Here is a 14,085-nt window from a genome sequence, read left to right on the forward strand (position 1 = left end):
GAAAAGCCCGTGCAGGACCGGCAACGCGCGGTCGTGCATTATCCTGCTGAAATGTGGGGTTTCGCAGGGATCGAATGAACGGTAGAGCCAAGGGTCGTAGCACATCTGAAATGTAACGTCCACTGTTCAAAGTGCCGTCAGTGGGAACAAGAGGTGACTGAGACGTGTAACCAGTGGCACCCAATAACATCACGCCGGGTGACACGCCAGTATGGCAATGACGAATACACGCTTCCAATGTGCGTTCACCGCGATGTCGCCAATCACGGATGTGACCATCATGATGCTGTAAACAGAACCTGGATTCATCCGAAAAAACGACGTTTTGCCATTCGTGCACCCAGGTTTGTCGTTGAGTACACCATCGCAGGCGCTCCTGTGATGCAGCGTCTTGGGTAACCGCAGCCATGGTCTCGGAGCTGATAGTCCATGCTGCTGTAAACGTCGTTGAACTGCTCGTGCAGATGGTTGTTGTCATAGCAAACGTCCCCATCTGTTGACTCAGGGATCGAAACGTGGCTGCACGATCCGTTACAGCCAAGCGGATAAGATGCCTATCATCTCGACTGCTAGTGAAATGAGGGCGTTGGAATGCAGCACAGCGTTCCGTATTACCCTCCTGAACCCATCGATTCCATATTCTGCTGACAGTCATTGGATCTCGACCAACGCGAGCAGCAATGTCGTGATATGATAAACCGCAGTCGCGATAGGCTAAATTCCGACCTTTATCAAAGTCGGAAACGTGATGGTACGCATTTCTCCTCCTTACACGAGGCATCACAAGAACGTTTCACCAGGCAACGCCGGTCAACTGCAGTTTGTGTATGAGAAACCTGTTGGAAACTTTCCTCATGTCAGCACGTTGTAGGTGTCGCCACCGGTGCCAACCTTGTGTGAATGCTCTGAAAATCGAATCATTTGCATATCACAGCATCTTCTTCCTGTCGGTTAAATTTCGCGTCTGTAGCGCGTCATCTTCGTGGTGTAGCAATTTTAATGGCCAGTAGTGTATATATCGAAACTTTCAGCCAATGGGCGTTCAGATCGCTGTTGCTAGGCGGATCTGACGTCCCGTTTGCGGACAATGTGACGGAAATTTGTCTCGGAACACTGTCTCAGATTGTAAGATCCTACTCCCGAATAGTCGGATCTGGTACCTCCTAAGGTTGCACAACATTGGCTCCTACGATTTCACCACTAATGCACCTTGCTGACGCTTAATTGTCAAATGTACATGTCGCCTGGCTGCTACTGAGCATTCCCGATTGCGTAAATACGCACAATACTTGGCTTAAACGCTTGAAGGGAATGCACGTATGCATTACAGCTGAGCGTCCCGTGCGCTATCACCTACGCTATGAAAACAACTGACACTGTATCTGGTGGGCCGCTTGAATTTACTCGCTCAATGGCCTGATTGGCTAACTTCAATGCTGACTGACTCGAAAACAGCACAACGTATTGATTTTTTTTCTCAACAATTATTTCTGACCAAAACCTACCATGAACCACACTTGCAAGCTTTTCAGATTGTTTCTGACCACACTGTACAGGCCAGAGCAAGCGCACCTTGAAAGAACGCTGCATCGAATACCCAGACTACGCTCGCCTCCTGCAGCCAAGCATATCTGCTGTTGCTGAAGATTACATCTCCCCTGTCATTCAGTGGAGTTTGATAATAATTTTGGCCACAGTAAGACCTTCTTAGGACTCCACTATTAAAGAATCCGTGGACATACGCATGACAAAAAATATGAACCGTGTTGGCAGGCTATCAGTTGGATTGTACGTGCAACCCTATCTACCTATCGCTTGAGCCTTGTCCCGCGCCGGCCGGAGTGGCCGAGCGGTTCTAGGCGCTACAGTCTGGAGCCGCGCGACCGCTACGGTTGCAGGTTCGAATCCTGCCTCGGGTATGGATGTGTGTCATGTCCTTAGTTAGGTTTAAGTAGTTCTAAGTTCTAGGGGACTGATGAACTCAGCAGTTAAGTCCCATAGTGCTCAGAGCCATTTTTGAACCTTGTCCCACAGTTATGCAGCGTCAGCCATCGTTAACCAGATTTGGCATGTTAATGGTTAACGGGTGGCCGGATGCCCTTCCTGCCGCCAACCTGTACCCCCGGGACGGAATTAGTGTAGCCCAACTCTCTGCATCGAGTGTAATCCATAGAATAGTGCGAATGTATCCAGATGTCTGCGCGCCGTGTAACTGAGGCTTATGTGGGGACCAGCCCGGTATTCACGAAGTGGGATGTGAAAAACCGCCTAAAAACCACATCCAGGCTGGCCGGCACACCGGCACACCGGCCCCAGTCGTTAATCCGCCGGGCGGATTCGATCCGGGGCCAGCGCGCCTAACCCAGTCCAGGAAGCAGCGCGTTAGCGCACTCGGCTACCCTGGCGGGTCATTGTACGTGCAACCCTAAAATCTTCCATAATTCGAGTCGAAGAGGACAGATTACGCCGCTCACGAAAGCAGTCCAAACAATGTGAGTTGCCTGAACAGGAGCCCTGTAGTCTTGGAACCGCTGAGGAAAGAACATTGTCCCTTGGCATGGACCTCGTCAGCCAAAATGTCACATAGTCCTCGGCAGTAAAGCCACCGTCCGGTGTAACAATGGAGCCCGTGGAATACCACGAACTGGCTACCAAAATCATCACCGAAAATCCGCCATGTTTAACTCTGAACGTAAACTCTGCCAGAAGTTGAAAAAAGTGTGCAGTAAGGCTCATCCAACCAAATGACATTCCAGAATGAGATTTTCACTCTACACGGAGTGTGCGCTGATATGAAACTTCCTGGCAGATTAAAACTGTGTCGGACCGAGAATCGAACTCGGGACCTTTGCCTTTCGTGGGAAAGTGCTCTACCAGTTTTAATCTTCCAAGCGGTTTCAAATGATATTCTTCCACTGCTCCGTCCTCCAAGTTTTATGGCTCCGTCAGCACGTTTCCCTGTTACGGGCGTTTGCATCACTGATGAGTGTTTCTGGAATTCCAGGTCGCGCTGCAAAACCAAGCTATGTGGCGCAGTGGTTAGCACAGTGGGCTCTCGGTCGGAAGGACGACGGTTCAAATCCGTGTCCGGCCCTTCAGATTCACGTTTTCGCGATTTTTTTTTAAATCGCTCCAGGTAGTTGGCGAGATGGTTCCTTTGAAAGAGCACGGCCGACTTCCTTCCCCATCCTTGAAACAACTCGACCTTATGCTCCGTCTCCAATGACCTCGATGGTGAGGGGACATTAAACTCCAAGCTTTCATACTTTCTCGCCCTGCAATTCTCAGCTTTTGCAGCTCCCTTCGTGCTGTTTTGACGCTAACAGGATTCGCGAGTGCCACATTCAATTCTGCAGAGACTTTTGCAGCTGCTGCCCTCTTATTTTTCAGTCGCAATCCTCTTGAACGACCGTCGTAGAGACCACTCAACACACACTTTCGTAATCTTTGCGAGTTAGCGGATGACGTTTCTCTGCTTTCTCCGTACATGGTATAAATCTTCGATACAGTACCTCTTTAAATACTAAACGCATCGGCTACCTCAGTTCCAGAACCACCCACCATACGAGGACCAACGATTTGTTCACATTCGAATTTACTTACCTCCGTTATGACACAGAACACTGTTTTGATCACGACTGACATTTGCAACGTACTGAGAGCATTGCCTAGTTACCTAGTTAGTGGTGAAATACAACAGTACTAGTTACAGGTTTGGTCAACGTATGCATTTTTGTTCGAACATGCATTTCTCAAATGGGCAAAACAGGGTGAAGTAAATAGTGATACTGCTGATATTGTATTATAGGCTTTAGGCCATGGCCAAAGCACAATTCTCTGCATAATACTTCGTCTTCCAAAGCTGGAGACATCGTCAGAGACTTTAATGACTCAGAAAGCAGTTAAAGACACAAACATGATCAGAAAACCGTACTGTTTATATGTATCCAAGAATGGATCGGTTTGGGATGTCATCAGCTTTCGACACAAAAAGCTCCATAGCATAGGTCGGCGCGATTCTGCGATCTTAGGCAGCAGTCTGATGACGTCACGAAGTGTCGGTTGCGTGGATACATGTACACAGTTCATCTTGCTGAACTTTTCTGAATCTATAACTCCTTTCTGAGTCATTAAGGGCTATGATATTGCGTCCACCATTGGAAGACGAAATATTAGGTGGAGAATTATGCCTTAGACCATTGTCTAATATCCGGAAAACATCAGCAATATCGCAAATACTGGACGTCAAAGCCTGCATACTAAGATTGAAGAAAACAGTTTGCAAGGCTCTGGAAGGAATACCGAAATTTTGAGAGATTGGAGATACAGGCGACTTATATATAAGATCAATGTTTTACAGGTTGATGGATGGTTCAAAATGGTTCAAATGGCTCTAAGCACTATGCGACTTAACATCTGAGGTCATCAGTCCCCTAGAACTTAGAACTACTTAAACCCAACCAACCTAAGGGCATCACACACATCCATGCCCGAGGCAGGATTCGAACCTGCGGCCGTAGCAGTAGCGCGGTTCTGGACTGAAGTGCCTAGAACCGCTCGGCCACCACGGCCGGCGTTGATGGGTGAAGTGCACGAGTCCAGTTGGATAGCAGTTCTATATTGCTTTCGCGAACACGCAAAATGCAGACGTCGGCAACGAAGGTCTCCCCATTGTCGACCATCACTGGGAAAAACGTATCGCGCTTAAGGACTGATGTGATGAGAAAAGCTGAGACCATCACCAGTTTGATGGTCGCAGATTGATTTTTTCAGAGTGACAATTAGAAGATTATGACTACCCCTTGTGAAGTCGAAGCTGCCCCAGTGCTGTGTTACGGTACTGAGGTGAAGGGCTTTCAGTCTGTACCAGGACTGCAGACTTGTACTTGCAAACAAACAAAAACCAAACATTCATTATGTAACTTCATCTTTTCGAGATGATAACTCAGTCGCTACAACTAGCTCCAAAAATAAAAAAACAGCCTCTATTGCAAGAGTTTTATTAATAAAGACATGTTTCGCCGTGTTAGCGCATCTTCAGATTACCTTGAACAGCGGAGAGCGCTTTAGTTATATTTGAAAGCCATTGATATGACGACTGATGATTTGAAGATGCGCTAACCGCATGAAGCCCGTAATTATAAGCAAAACACTTGCAACAGAGACTATTTTCTATTTTTGGGACATTCAACCACTACTGCTGCATCAGACCAAAATGGAGGGCAGTAATGTGCCTCCAACTAGCCTTCATAGTTTGATATTGCGGTCCACTCGCGCAGCTGCAGAGTAGGTCAATTGTCGTCTGCCATCACATTAAAGTAATTTTTCAGGATTTTTTTCCTATTTTGGAACTTATGTTCTGCAGCAGTCATCCGTTTCTTATCTGACGGTGCTGGGCGTCGTTGCTTTTTGCAGCCGCGCGGGATTAGCCGAGCAGTGTAAGGCGCTGCAGTCATGGACTGTGCGGCTGGTCACGGCGGAGGTTCGAGTCCTCCCTCGGGCATGGGTGTGCGTGTTTGTCCTTAGGATAATTTAGGTTAAGTAGTGTGTAAGCTTAGGGACTGATGACTTCAGCAGTTAAGTCCGATAAGATTTCACATACATTTGAACATTTTTTTTTTGCTTTTTGCAGGAGGCGGCCGCTTCGTGGTGACGAGCACCGGGGATCTGCTGGTGAGGCGGGCCACGGCTGCGGACGCCTCCTCCCGCTACAGCTGCCTCACGCTGCACGCACTCTCTGGGGAGCGCCGCAGAAGCACCCCGGCCCAGCTGCTCACCGTCACAGGTACGTATTTAACACCAGGACAGCGGCTGGTGCTGAGAGGGCATCGAAAAGTGTGGTTAGATCGCATCACACACTTCACGATATTCTGTCGTTGTTGCCTGACTGTTGTGAGCTTCTTGTAACTGTAGGTTGTCACCAACTGTCCTGTCCGCGGTAATAGAAAGTGAATCAGGTACTGGAGTTATCATTTGTACTACACTCATGCTCGTAAGTTAAGGATAATTGCAGAATGTGGTGCCACACTACGTGGCACTACGCAAAACTGGCGCTAATTGCTTAAGCACATAGAGAACACCCACGACACAAATCTGTAAGTCCACGGTATACGTGATAAGTTGAGAAAACCGTCCCGAAACACGTGTGCTACAAAACGTCATTGTTCCCTCCGCATGTACCCCGACATTAATATGGGATATGATCACCATGGACACATACACAGGCCGCACAAGGGGTTGGCATACTCTGGATCAGGTGGTCGAGCAGCTGCTAGGGTATAGCTTCCCATTCTTGCAGCAGTGCCTGTCGGAGCTCCTGAAGTGTCGTAGGGGTTTGAAGGCCTGTAGTGATACGTCGAGCGAGAGCATACCAGACGTGCTCGATGGGGTTTAGGTCTGGGGAATAGGCAGGCCACTCCATTCGCCTGATATCTTCTGTTTCAAGGTACTCCTCCATGATGGCAGCTCGGTGGGCCCGTGCGCTATCATCCATCAGGAGGAAGGTGGGACCCACTGCACCCCTGAAAAGGAGGACTTACTGGTGCAAAATAACGTCCCGATATACCTGATCTATTACAGTTTCTCTGTCAAAGACATGCAGGGGTGTACGTGCACCAAATCATAATCCCACCCCACACCATCAAACCACGACCTCCATTCAGGCCCCTTTCAAGGGCATAAGGGGATGGTATCTGGTTCGTGGTTCACTCCAGATGAAAACACGGCGAGAATCACTGTTCAGACTCGTCCATGAACATAACCTGGAACCACTGTTCCAATGACCATGTACTGTGTTCTTGACACCAATCTTTACGGGCTCTCCTGCGACCAGGGGTCAGTGGAAGTGGAATGCACCTTGCAGGTCTCCGGGCGAATAAACGATGTCTGTTCAGTCGTCTGTAGACTGTGTCTGGAGACAACTGTTCATGTGGCTGTGGTTAAGTCCCGAGCAAGGCTATCTGCAGTACTCCGTGGCCGTCTGCGGGCACTGATGGTGAGATATCGGTCTTCTTGTGGTGTTGTACACTGTGGACGACCCGTACTGTAGCGCCTGGAAACGTTTCCTGTGCTGGAATCAAAAATGGCTCTGAGCACTATGGGACTTAACGTCTGTGGTCATCAGTCCCCTAGAACTTAGAACTACTTAAACCTAACTAACCTAAGGACATCACACACATCCATGCCCGAGGCAGGATTCGAACCTGCGACCGTAGCGGTCACGCGGTTCCAGACTGAAGCGCCTAGAACCGCACGGCCACACAGGCCGGCTGTGCTGGAATCGTTGCCATAATCATGAGATCACACTTTGTGGCACACGGAGGGCCCATGCTACGACCTGCTGTGTTTGACCAGCCTCCAGTCGCCCTAGTATTCGACCCCTCATAAAGTCATCAGTATGTGTTCTTTGAGCCATTTTAAACACACAGTCACCATTAGCACGTCTGAAAACGTCTGCACACTTACTCGCTGCACCGTACTCTGACAAGCACCAACACATTTCTGCGTATGTGGACTGCTGCCAGCGCCACCGTGCGACGACTGCTGGTCAAATGCACCGCGTGATCATACCCCGAGGTGATTCAAACTTGCAAACTGCCCATTAGAGCGTTGTTTCACCATGTATCAGCATTATCCTTAATTTATGAGCATGAGTGTATATCACAGTGCATCGCTCTATCTATACTGAGGTGACAAAAGTCATTGGATATCGATGTGCACATATACAGATGGCGGTAGTATCGTGTAAGAGAAGTATAAAAGGGCATTCAGCTGTAATTCAGCCACTGCACAAAGTCAGTTACCGTTATTGCATCAGGATATCCGAGAACTGAGGGGGTAAGCTTAATGCGTTTCTTGTTAGTGTTGAACAAGTAGAGTTGAGCAAAGCAGTTGATATAATCTGCCTCTCTGAACATCGTGTGACCACTGGTATAGATATGTTAAACGTTATAGAATTTGAGTTAGCCCCTTATTTCTGCAAGAAAATATGGAGGAAGGAGGAGTGTCCACATTTGTCAGAAACCGTTTTAATTTCAAGAATGCTGAGGTTAGCAAATTTTGCTCAGAGCAGTACTTAGAAGCTTGTGGAATAGAAGTAGTATTTCATAATAACTCCTTTGTAAGAGTAAGGATATACAGACGGTCTTCAGGAAACTTTAACCTCTTCATAAAAAATTTGGGATCTCTGTTATCCCATCTCACAGTCAAAAACAAGGAAACAGTGCTTGCTGGTCATTTTAATGTTGATTTATTGAAAAGCTCTGTCAGTGAACAATTATTGCAGTCAGTAACTCTGTCATTCAATTTAATTCCTTCTGTGAGCTTTGCATCTAAGGTTTGCAAATACTGTGAGACTGTTATTGGTAATATCTTTGCAGGTAAATCTAGGAAAAAAGTCATATTACATCCAATAGTAAATAGGCTATCTAATCATAACATGCAGTTTCTTACGTTAAATGTTGAAACTTGTGCGCTTGTAAAATCTGTTAAATCTGAGTACAGGAAGGTCATAAATCAGCCAAAATTGAGGATTTTATAAGATTGCTCAAAGTCATTAATTGAATAGATGTTTACAATATTTCTGAGTCAAAATAAAAAATGCAAATCATTCATTAATGAAGCTGCTTCCTCATTTGAAAATTATTTTCCCCTAAAGATAATTCTAATCAAACAGAAGTCTAAAAATAAACGATCGATTAAACAAGGAAAAAACGTATGTGAGGCAAAAAAGAAACTGTATCTAGTACCTTGTGACAGATCTGATGTTGGCATTGTAATGCTTTACAAAGAATACTGCAAAATATTGAAGCAAGTGGTCCAAAAAGAGCTTTATAATGAGGAAAAATCATTACATCAAGTAACAAAATAAAACTATATGCGATGCAGTGAAGCCAGAAACAAGTGGGGCCAGAAAGGAAGAGGAACAGATATTTCTAAAAATAAATGACAGATTGGTAACAAATGCAAGTGGTATTGCAAACTTCTTATACTTCAGTAAGCAGTGCAATGTAATATCTGAGACCAGTCGCTACAAATAACTTCAATAAAATGAAAAGACACTTACTTCTCCCAAAGAAGCAGCATCCATAATAAAATCCTTAAAATCAAAGTATTATTGTGGTTATGATAACATATCAACGAAGTTAATCATAGAATGTTCACGTGATTTGAGTTCTATCTTAAGATTTTTGTGTAGTTAATCTCTTATCAGCGGAACATTTCCAGACTGGTCAAAATATGCTGACGTTAAGCCTCTTTACTAGAAAGAGCATAAAGAGATACCATCAAACTTTCGACCAGTTTGACTTTTGCCGGCTTTTTCAAAAATGTTTGAAAAGGTCGTGCTTAAGCATCTTCGTACTCATCTGACCGCAAATAATATATTGTCAAAGCCACAGTTTGGGTTCCTTAAGGGTCTGAATGGAGAGAAGGTTACTTATATATACAGATATTTCTTTAGATAACAAATTAGAGGCTACTGGCATTATCTGTAAGGTGTCAAAAGCCCTTGATTGTGTGAATCTCAGGATTCTCTTAAGTAAATTAGAATGTCATTGTGTCACTGTCAGTGTAGCAAAATTTTTTGAGCCTTACCTAGGACTCAAAGAGCGTCGTTGCAAAATACCCGTAGAGTAAGCAACTTCATCTGATTGGGAATTATTAAAATGTGGTATTCCTCAATGTTCCATCATGGGTCAGTTGCTTTTTCCTGTGTACGTTAATGACCTCTCGTGTGTTACATCGTCAGGTGCTAAGTTTGTTTGTTTCCAGATGATACAAACACTGTAATAAATATCAAGTTAAGTACATGTTTAGAAATGGCTGCTAACCAAATTTTCACTGACATGAATAAATAGTTTAAAAATAATTCACTGTCGTTATACTTTGATAAGATTCAGCATATGCAGTTCAGAAGCTGTAAGAGCATGTCCTTAATATATGAAGACATGCATGTAGAAGAGGTTGACAGAGTTAAATTTCTGAAATTACAACTTGATTATAAATTCAGTTTGGATGGGCATGATACAGAATTGCTGAAATGTCTAAACAACTCTGTATTTGCAATGAAAATGATGCCAGATATAGGAGATAAAAATATAAAAACAGCTAGCATACTGTGCTTACTTTCATTCTGTTATGTCGTATGGGGATCATATTTTGCCGTCAAGCCGAGAAAAGTTTTTAGAGTACAAAAGCTTGCAATAAGACTTATTTGTGGTGTAAATTCAAAAACATCATGCAGAAACCTGTTCAAGGAACTGGATATTCTAACAATTGCTTCCCTGTCTTTTTATTCCTTAACGAAATTTGTTGCAAATAATGTGTCTCTATTACCAATCAATAGCTCACTACATTGAACCAACACTAGTAATAAGACAAATTGCACAAAGACCTAAAATCACTTACCGTAGTCTAAAATGGGGTCCAATATTCAGGAGCACATATTTTCAATAATTGCCGGAAAGCATGAAAAACTTTGTTCCCGATGAAGCACAGTTTAAACACAGTTTGAAAGACTTTTTTGTAGGCAGCTCCTTCTGCTCTATAGAACAGGGACTTTTAGAACAACTTAAGTAAAAATATCTGTTGGATTTCAGTTTTTACAGCACTTGGTCACAACAGTCAAGATTAGGTATTTTTCTTGTGATAAATTTTTTACAAGTGCATAGTCATGTTTCATTCTGACAGCTTCTGACAGCTAATTCAGTAAATATTGGGATTTCCACGTTACTTTAATGTATTCACATACTTTGACAATCTTCTGAAAAATGATCAGGGAAGTATAAAATCACATCTTACATGTTTCTAATGCTATACTTTCTGGCATGTTCCACACCCACAAGAATCGTCTCATTTTTGGTCCTATGGAATGAAAATGGAATCGAATCTCTTCTAATTTATGGCTCCTCTGGTGTCACGAAAGTGTTGAGTGGAGAGATGAATTGTGCTCTGTTGCATTCAGTGATGAGTGTAGGTTCTGTCTGTATGTGAGGATGGACGTGCACATGTATGGCGTGGACCTGGTGAGCTGCCTATTCCAGACAGTATTCGTCCTTGACACACACGTCCCATCCCATGTGTACAACTATCCGAACTGTATGATTTTATTGTCAATGTTCGTGTAGCTCAAGAAATAATTAAGATGACTTATTCTCAATATCAATGGTAAATGCAGTTGTAAATGCAGAATACTCAGTTCTACTAACACGTAATGATTCTCTCTGATATGAAAGGTTGCAAATTAGAAAGTGCAATACCATTAAAGCCACATTAATGGAGCTTTGCTGTTTCCAGTAAAAAGAAATGTACTTTTCTTGGGTGCCTTGGCTCCAGACACTTTAGATTTCTGAGGGCCTGTCGTTTTTAGAATATTATGTTTCACGTACCTTTCGTCGTTTGCAGACGCGAAGTGCCGCTCTGCAACACCAAGCTGGATAGCTGTGTTAACGTGCACCAAAATCTGGCAGTTACGGGAAAGGCTTTGATTGTTGTGCGAGTAATGTCAATTTCTTTTCGACTGCGAATTTAAACAATCTAGCATGTTGGTGTTTAACGTATTAGACATGAAATGTAGCAAAGCCAAATGTTGCGCACATTAATATCCGACCAGCTTCATTGTTCATGAGAAGAGACTCTGGGCTTTCTGTGAGGTTCGCATTGCAAACTCGTTATTGAACTGACTAAAATTCTTTGAAAGCTATTTTCTATTTACATCTGAATTACAATTATTTTTTATGTAGTGAATCGTGTGAGACCTGATCCGTGCTGACTGGTCCAGGCTAACTGTTTCTGCAATGAAATATTAATTCACCTTCAAGTGAAACACTTAAGCAGATAATTCGCTTAGTGGTAGCTGAAAACTTATTTGGCAAATTGTTCCCATTTTTTGTTTTGCATTTCAATGCCTCTCTGGCAGATTATTTTTACATGTGCATAGAAGTTTTGTTTTCCGTCAATCTTAATTCTATGTTATCTATATACTTTTCTCTACAAGTTGGTCATTTATTCTGATTGGGGGATTTCCCTTTATTTATAATGTGCTGCTACGATTAGTTCGCTTGATACACACCAGTTACTTAGTCTTTCAAGAACTACCCTATTGTCCTCTAATTTAGCCTTTGTGTTGGCAGATTCTGTAATTAGCAGATCGTCTGCGTACGCGATGCTGTCTCTAGAAGTCTGTACCACAAACAGAGCCCTGTGGGTAACCTTTAGTGAAGTCTTTCACAATTTTCTTTCCAGGACATTCAAATTATACATGACTGTCAGCGCAACAATCTCGCAGACTGTTGAAATGACAGCTGGGGAAGGCCACTGCAAATTATCTAATGTCCAGCTACATCAATTATTATGCCTACAATATACTTGTCATCTGATGTGGTCAAAATATTCATTGCGTGATTCATTGCATCCTGTTTGTTGCAGGTTTGTATGGAAAACAAACATTGTTATCATTTGGTCCTTAATGTACGCCTCCCATTTTTCTACTTCTGTTCGGTGTAGACTTCCTATATATCGTTGCTCGACTGTGCGATAGCAACTCAGCCTTCGCTCTCGTTCTGTTTTCCCTAAGTATCTTTGGTAGTATCTCCTCGCCTGCCTTGCCCTGCGTCTTTAAGGAGTGTAAGGCGAGGTTCATGGAATTTTATAACCTTTTATCTTCCTAACAAACGATGGGATCGCCTTGTCTTATGCCGTCTGCAACGCTCGCACCAAATCGTACGCTTTTGGCGTCAACATCAAATCCGCTTCCTTGCTGTGCTTGTGTCTTCAATTATGCCTTTAAGAGTTACTACTTTACTTTACGTAGATTGTGTACTTACTCGGGGTGGATGTTAGCATCTAAATCATTATCCGCATTTGTAACTGCGGAGTGACTGAAATTCTATTCACTTGTTGTAAATGCATCACATGTCTTCCAGTTGTCAGAGTGGTCATTGACTCTCGAGATGTCGAGGGTGACATCTAAATTCGTTGCCCCACCTGCATGACATCTAAATTCGTTGCCCCACCTGCATGATTTTGGAAAGCAGATCGGTTGACAGGCCTATTCATAACTTGAAGGCCAAGTTCTTATGTAGCTCCCTGAAAACAGAGTCATTTTCATCTGTTACTCTGCTATGCCACAATGTTGATTTGGTGTTTACGTGCATTATGTAAATGTACCTGTTGCGTCGACCCAGTATTGCTACTGTTTTAAAGTTTTCTATATGTGGTTGTATCTCCTAACTGTATTGAAAATATTGGTTAGTTATGTAAAATTTTCCTGAGGCAGTCGTTATTTCCATTGTTATGGCATGTTCGTCACGGAGTTGTGATATCTTTGTCATGTCCCATCTTTATGTGGCACCGTAATGACTGTCATTGGATGATAATGGAAATGCCGTGTGGCTAGGGAGTCCCGTCGGATGGACTGTTCGTCTGGTGAAGTCTTTCGAGTTGACGCCACTTCGGCGACTTGCGTGTCGATGGGGATGAAATGATAATGATAAGGACAACACAACACCCAAATCTTAGCGGAGAAAATCTCCGACCCAGCCGGGAGTCGAACCCTGGCCGTTAGGTACGACATTCCGTCGCGCTGACCACTCAGCTACCGGGGGCGGACATTGGATGATGGTCAGATTTTATGATCTGTGCTGTAAATAACTTATGGGGTAATGCCCCTTCTCTGGAACATGGCACCTGTATACATTATATGTGTAGGTGCAACTCCTCTAACACTTTCCCGAGTTCTTGCACCACCGTGGCACTGCGCATCGCATTTATCTGGCCAAGTTTAATCATTTGTCTCTGTTGTATTACCGTTGGGGTGCGATTTTATTGTGAGCACATAGCAATAGAGCCACTCTAATCTGTAATGAAATACAATTCTGCCATGTGTCATCACTAATTGCCTGTACAGATGCTCAATATCAAGGTCCTTAGCCTCCTCTTAAAGAGAATGTCAAATCAAACACATTTTAGCCGTCTAAATTTCCAAATTGTTATTTTATTGAGCTACTAGTTTCGGTGATATATTACGCCATCTTCAGACTCCTTACCGACTTATAGGAAGGTTCCCACCTTTGGTTCATTCAGAAT

At 43.8% G+C, this 14,085-nt stretch overlaps 1 protein-coding gene across 1 annotated transcript in view; it reads left to right on the forward strand.

Moving 5' to 3' along the window:
- LOC126456806 (Down syndrome cell adhesion molecule-like protein Dscam2) overlaps positions 1-14,085 on the forward strand; it is a 567,168-nt gene that overhangs the window by 131,334 nt on the left and 421,749 nt on the right. Inside the window, 2 exon segments of the mRNA XM_050092599.1 lie at positions 5,633-5,840; positions 5,914-5,992. Of these exon segments, the coding sequence (XP_049948556.1) occupies positions 5,633-5,840; positions 5,914-5,992 (287 nt within the window).

The sequence above is a fragment of the Schistocerca serialis genome, chromosome 1 (genome assembly GCF_023864345.2).
Source record: "Schistocerca serialis cubense isolate TAMUIC-IGC-003099 chromosome 1, iqSchSeri2.2, whole genome shotgun sequence".
NCBI lineage: Eukaryota > Metazoa > Arthropoda > Insecta > Orthoptera > Acrididae > Schistocerca > Schistocerca serialis.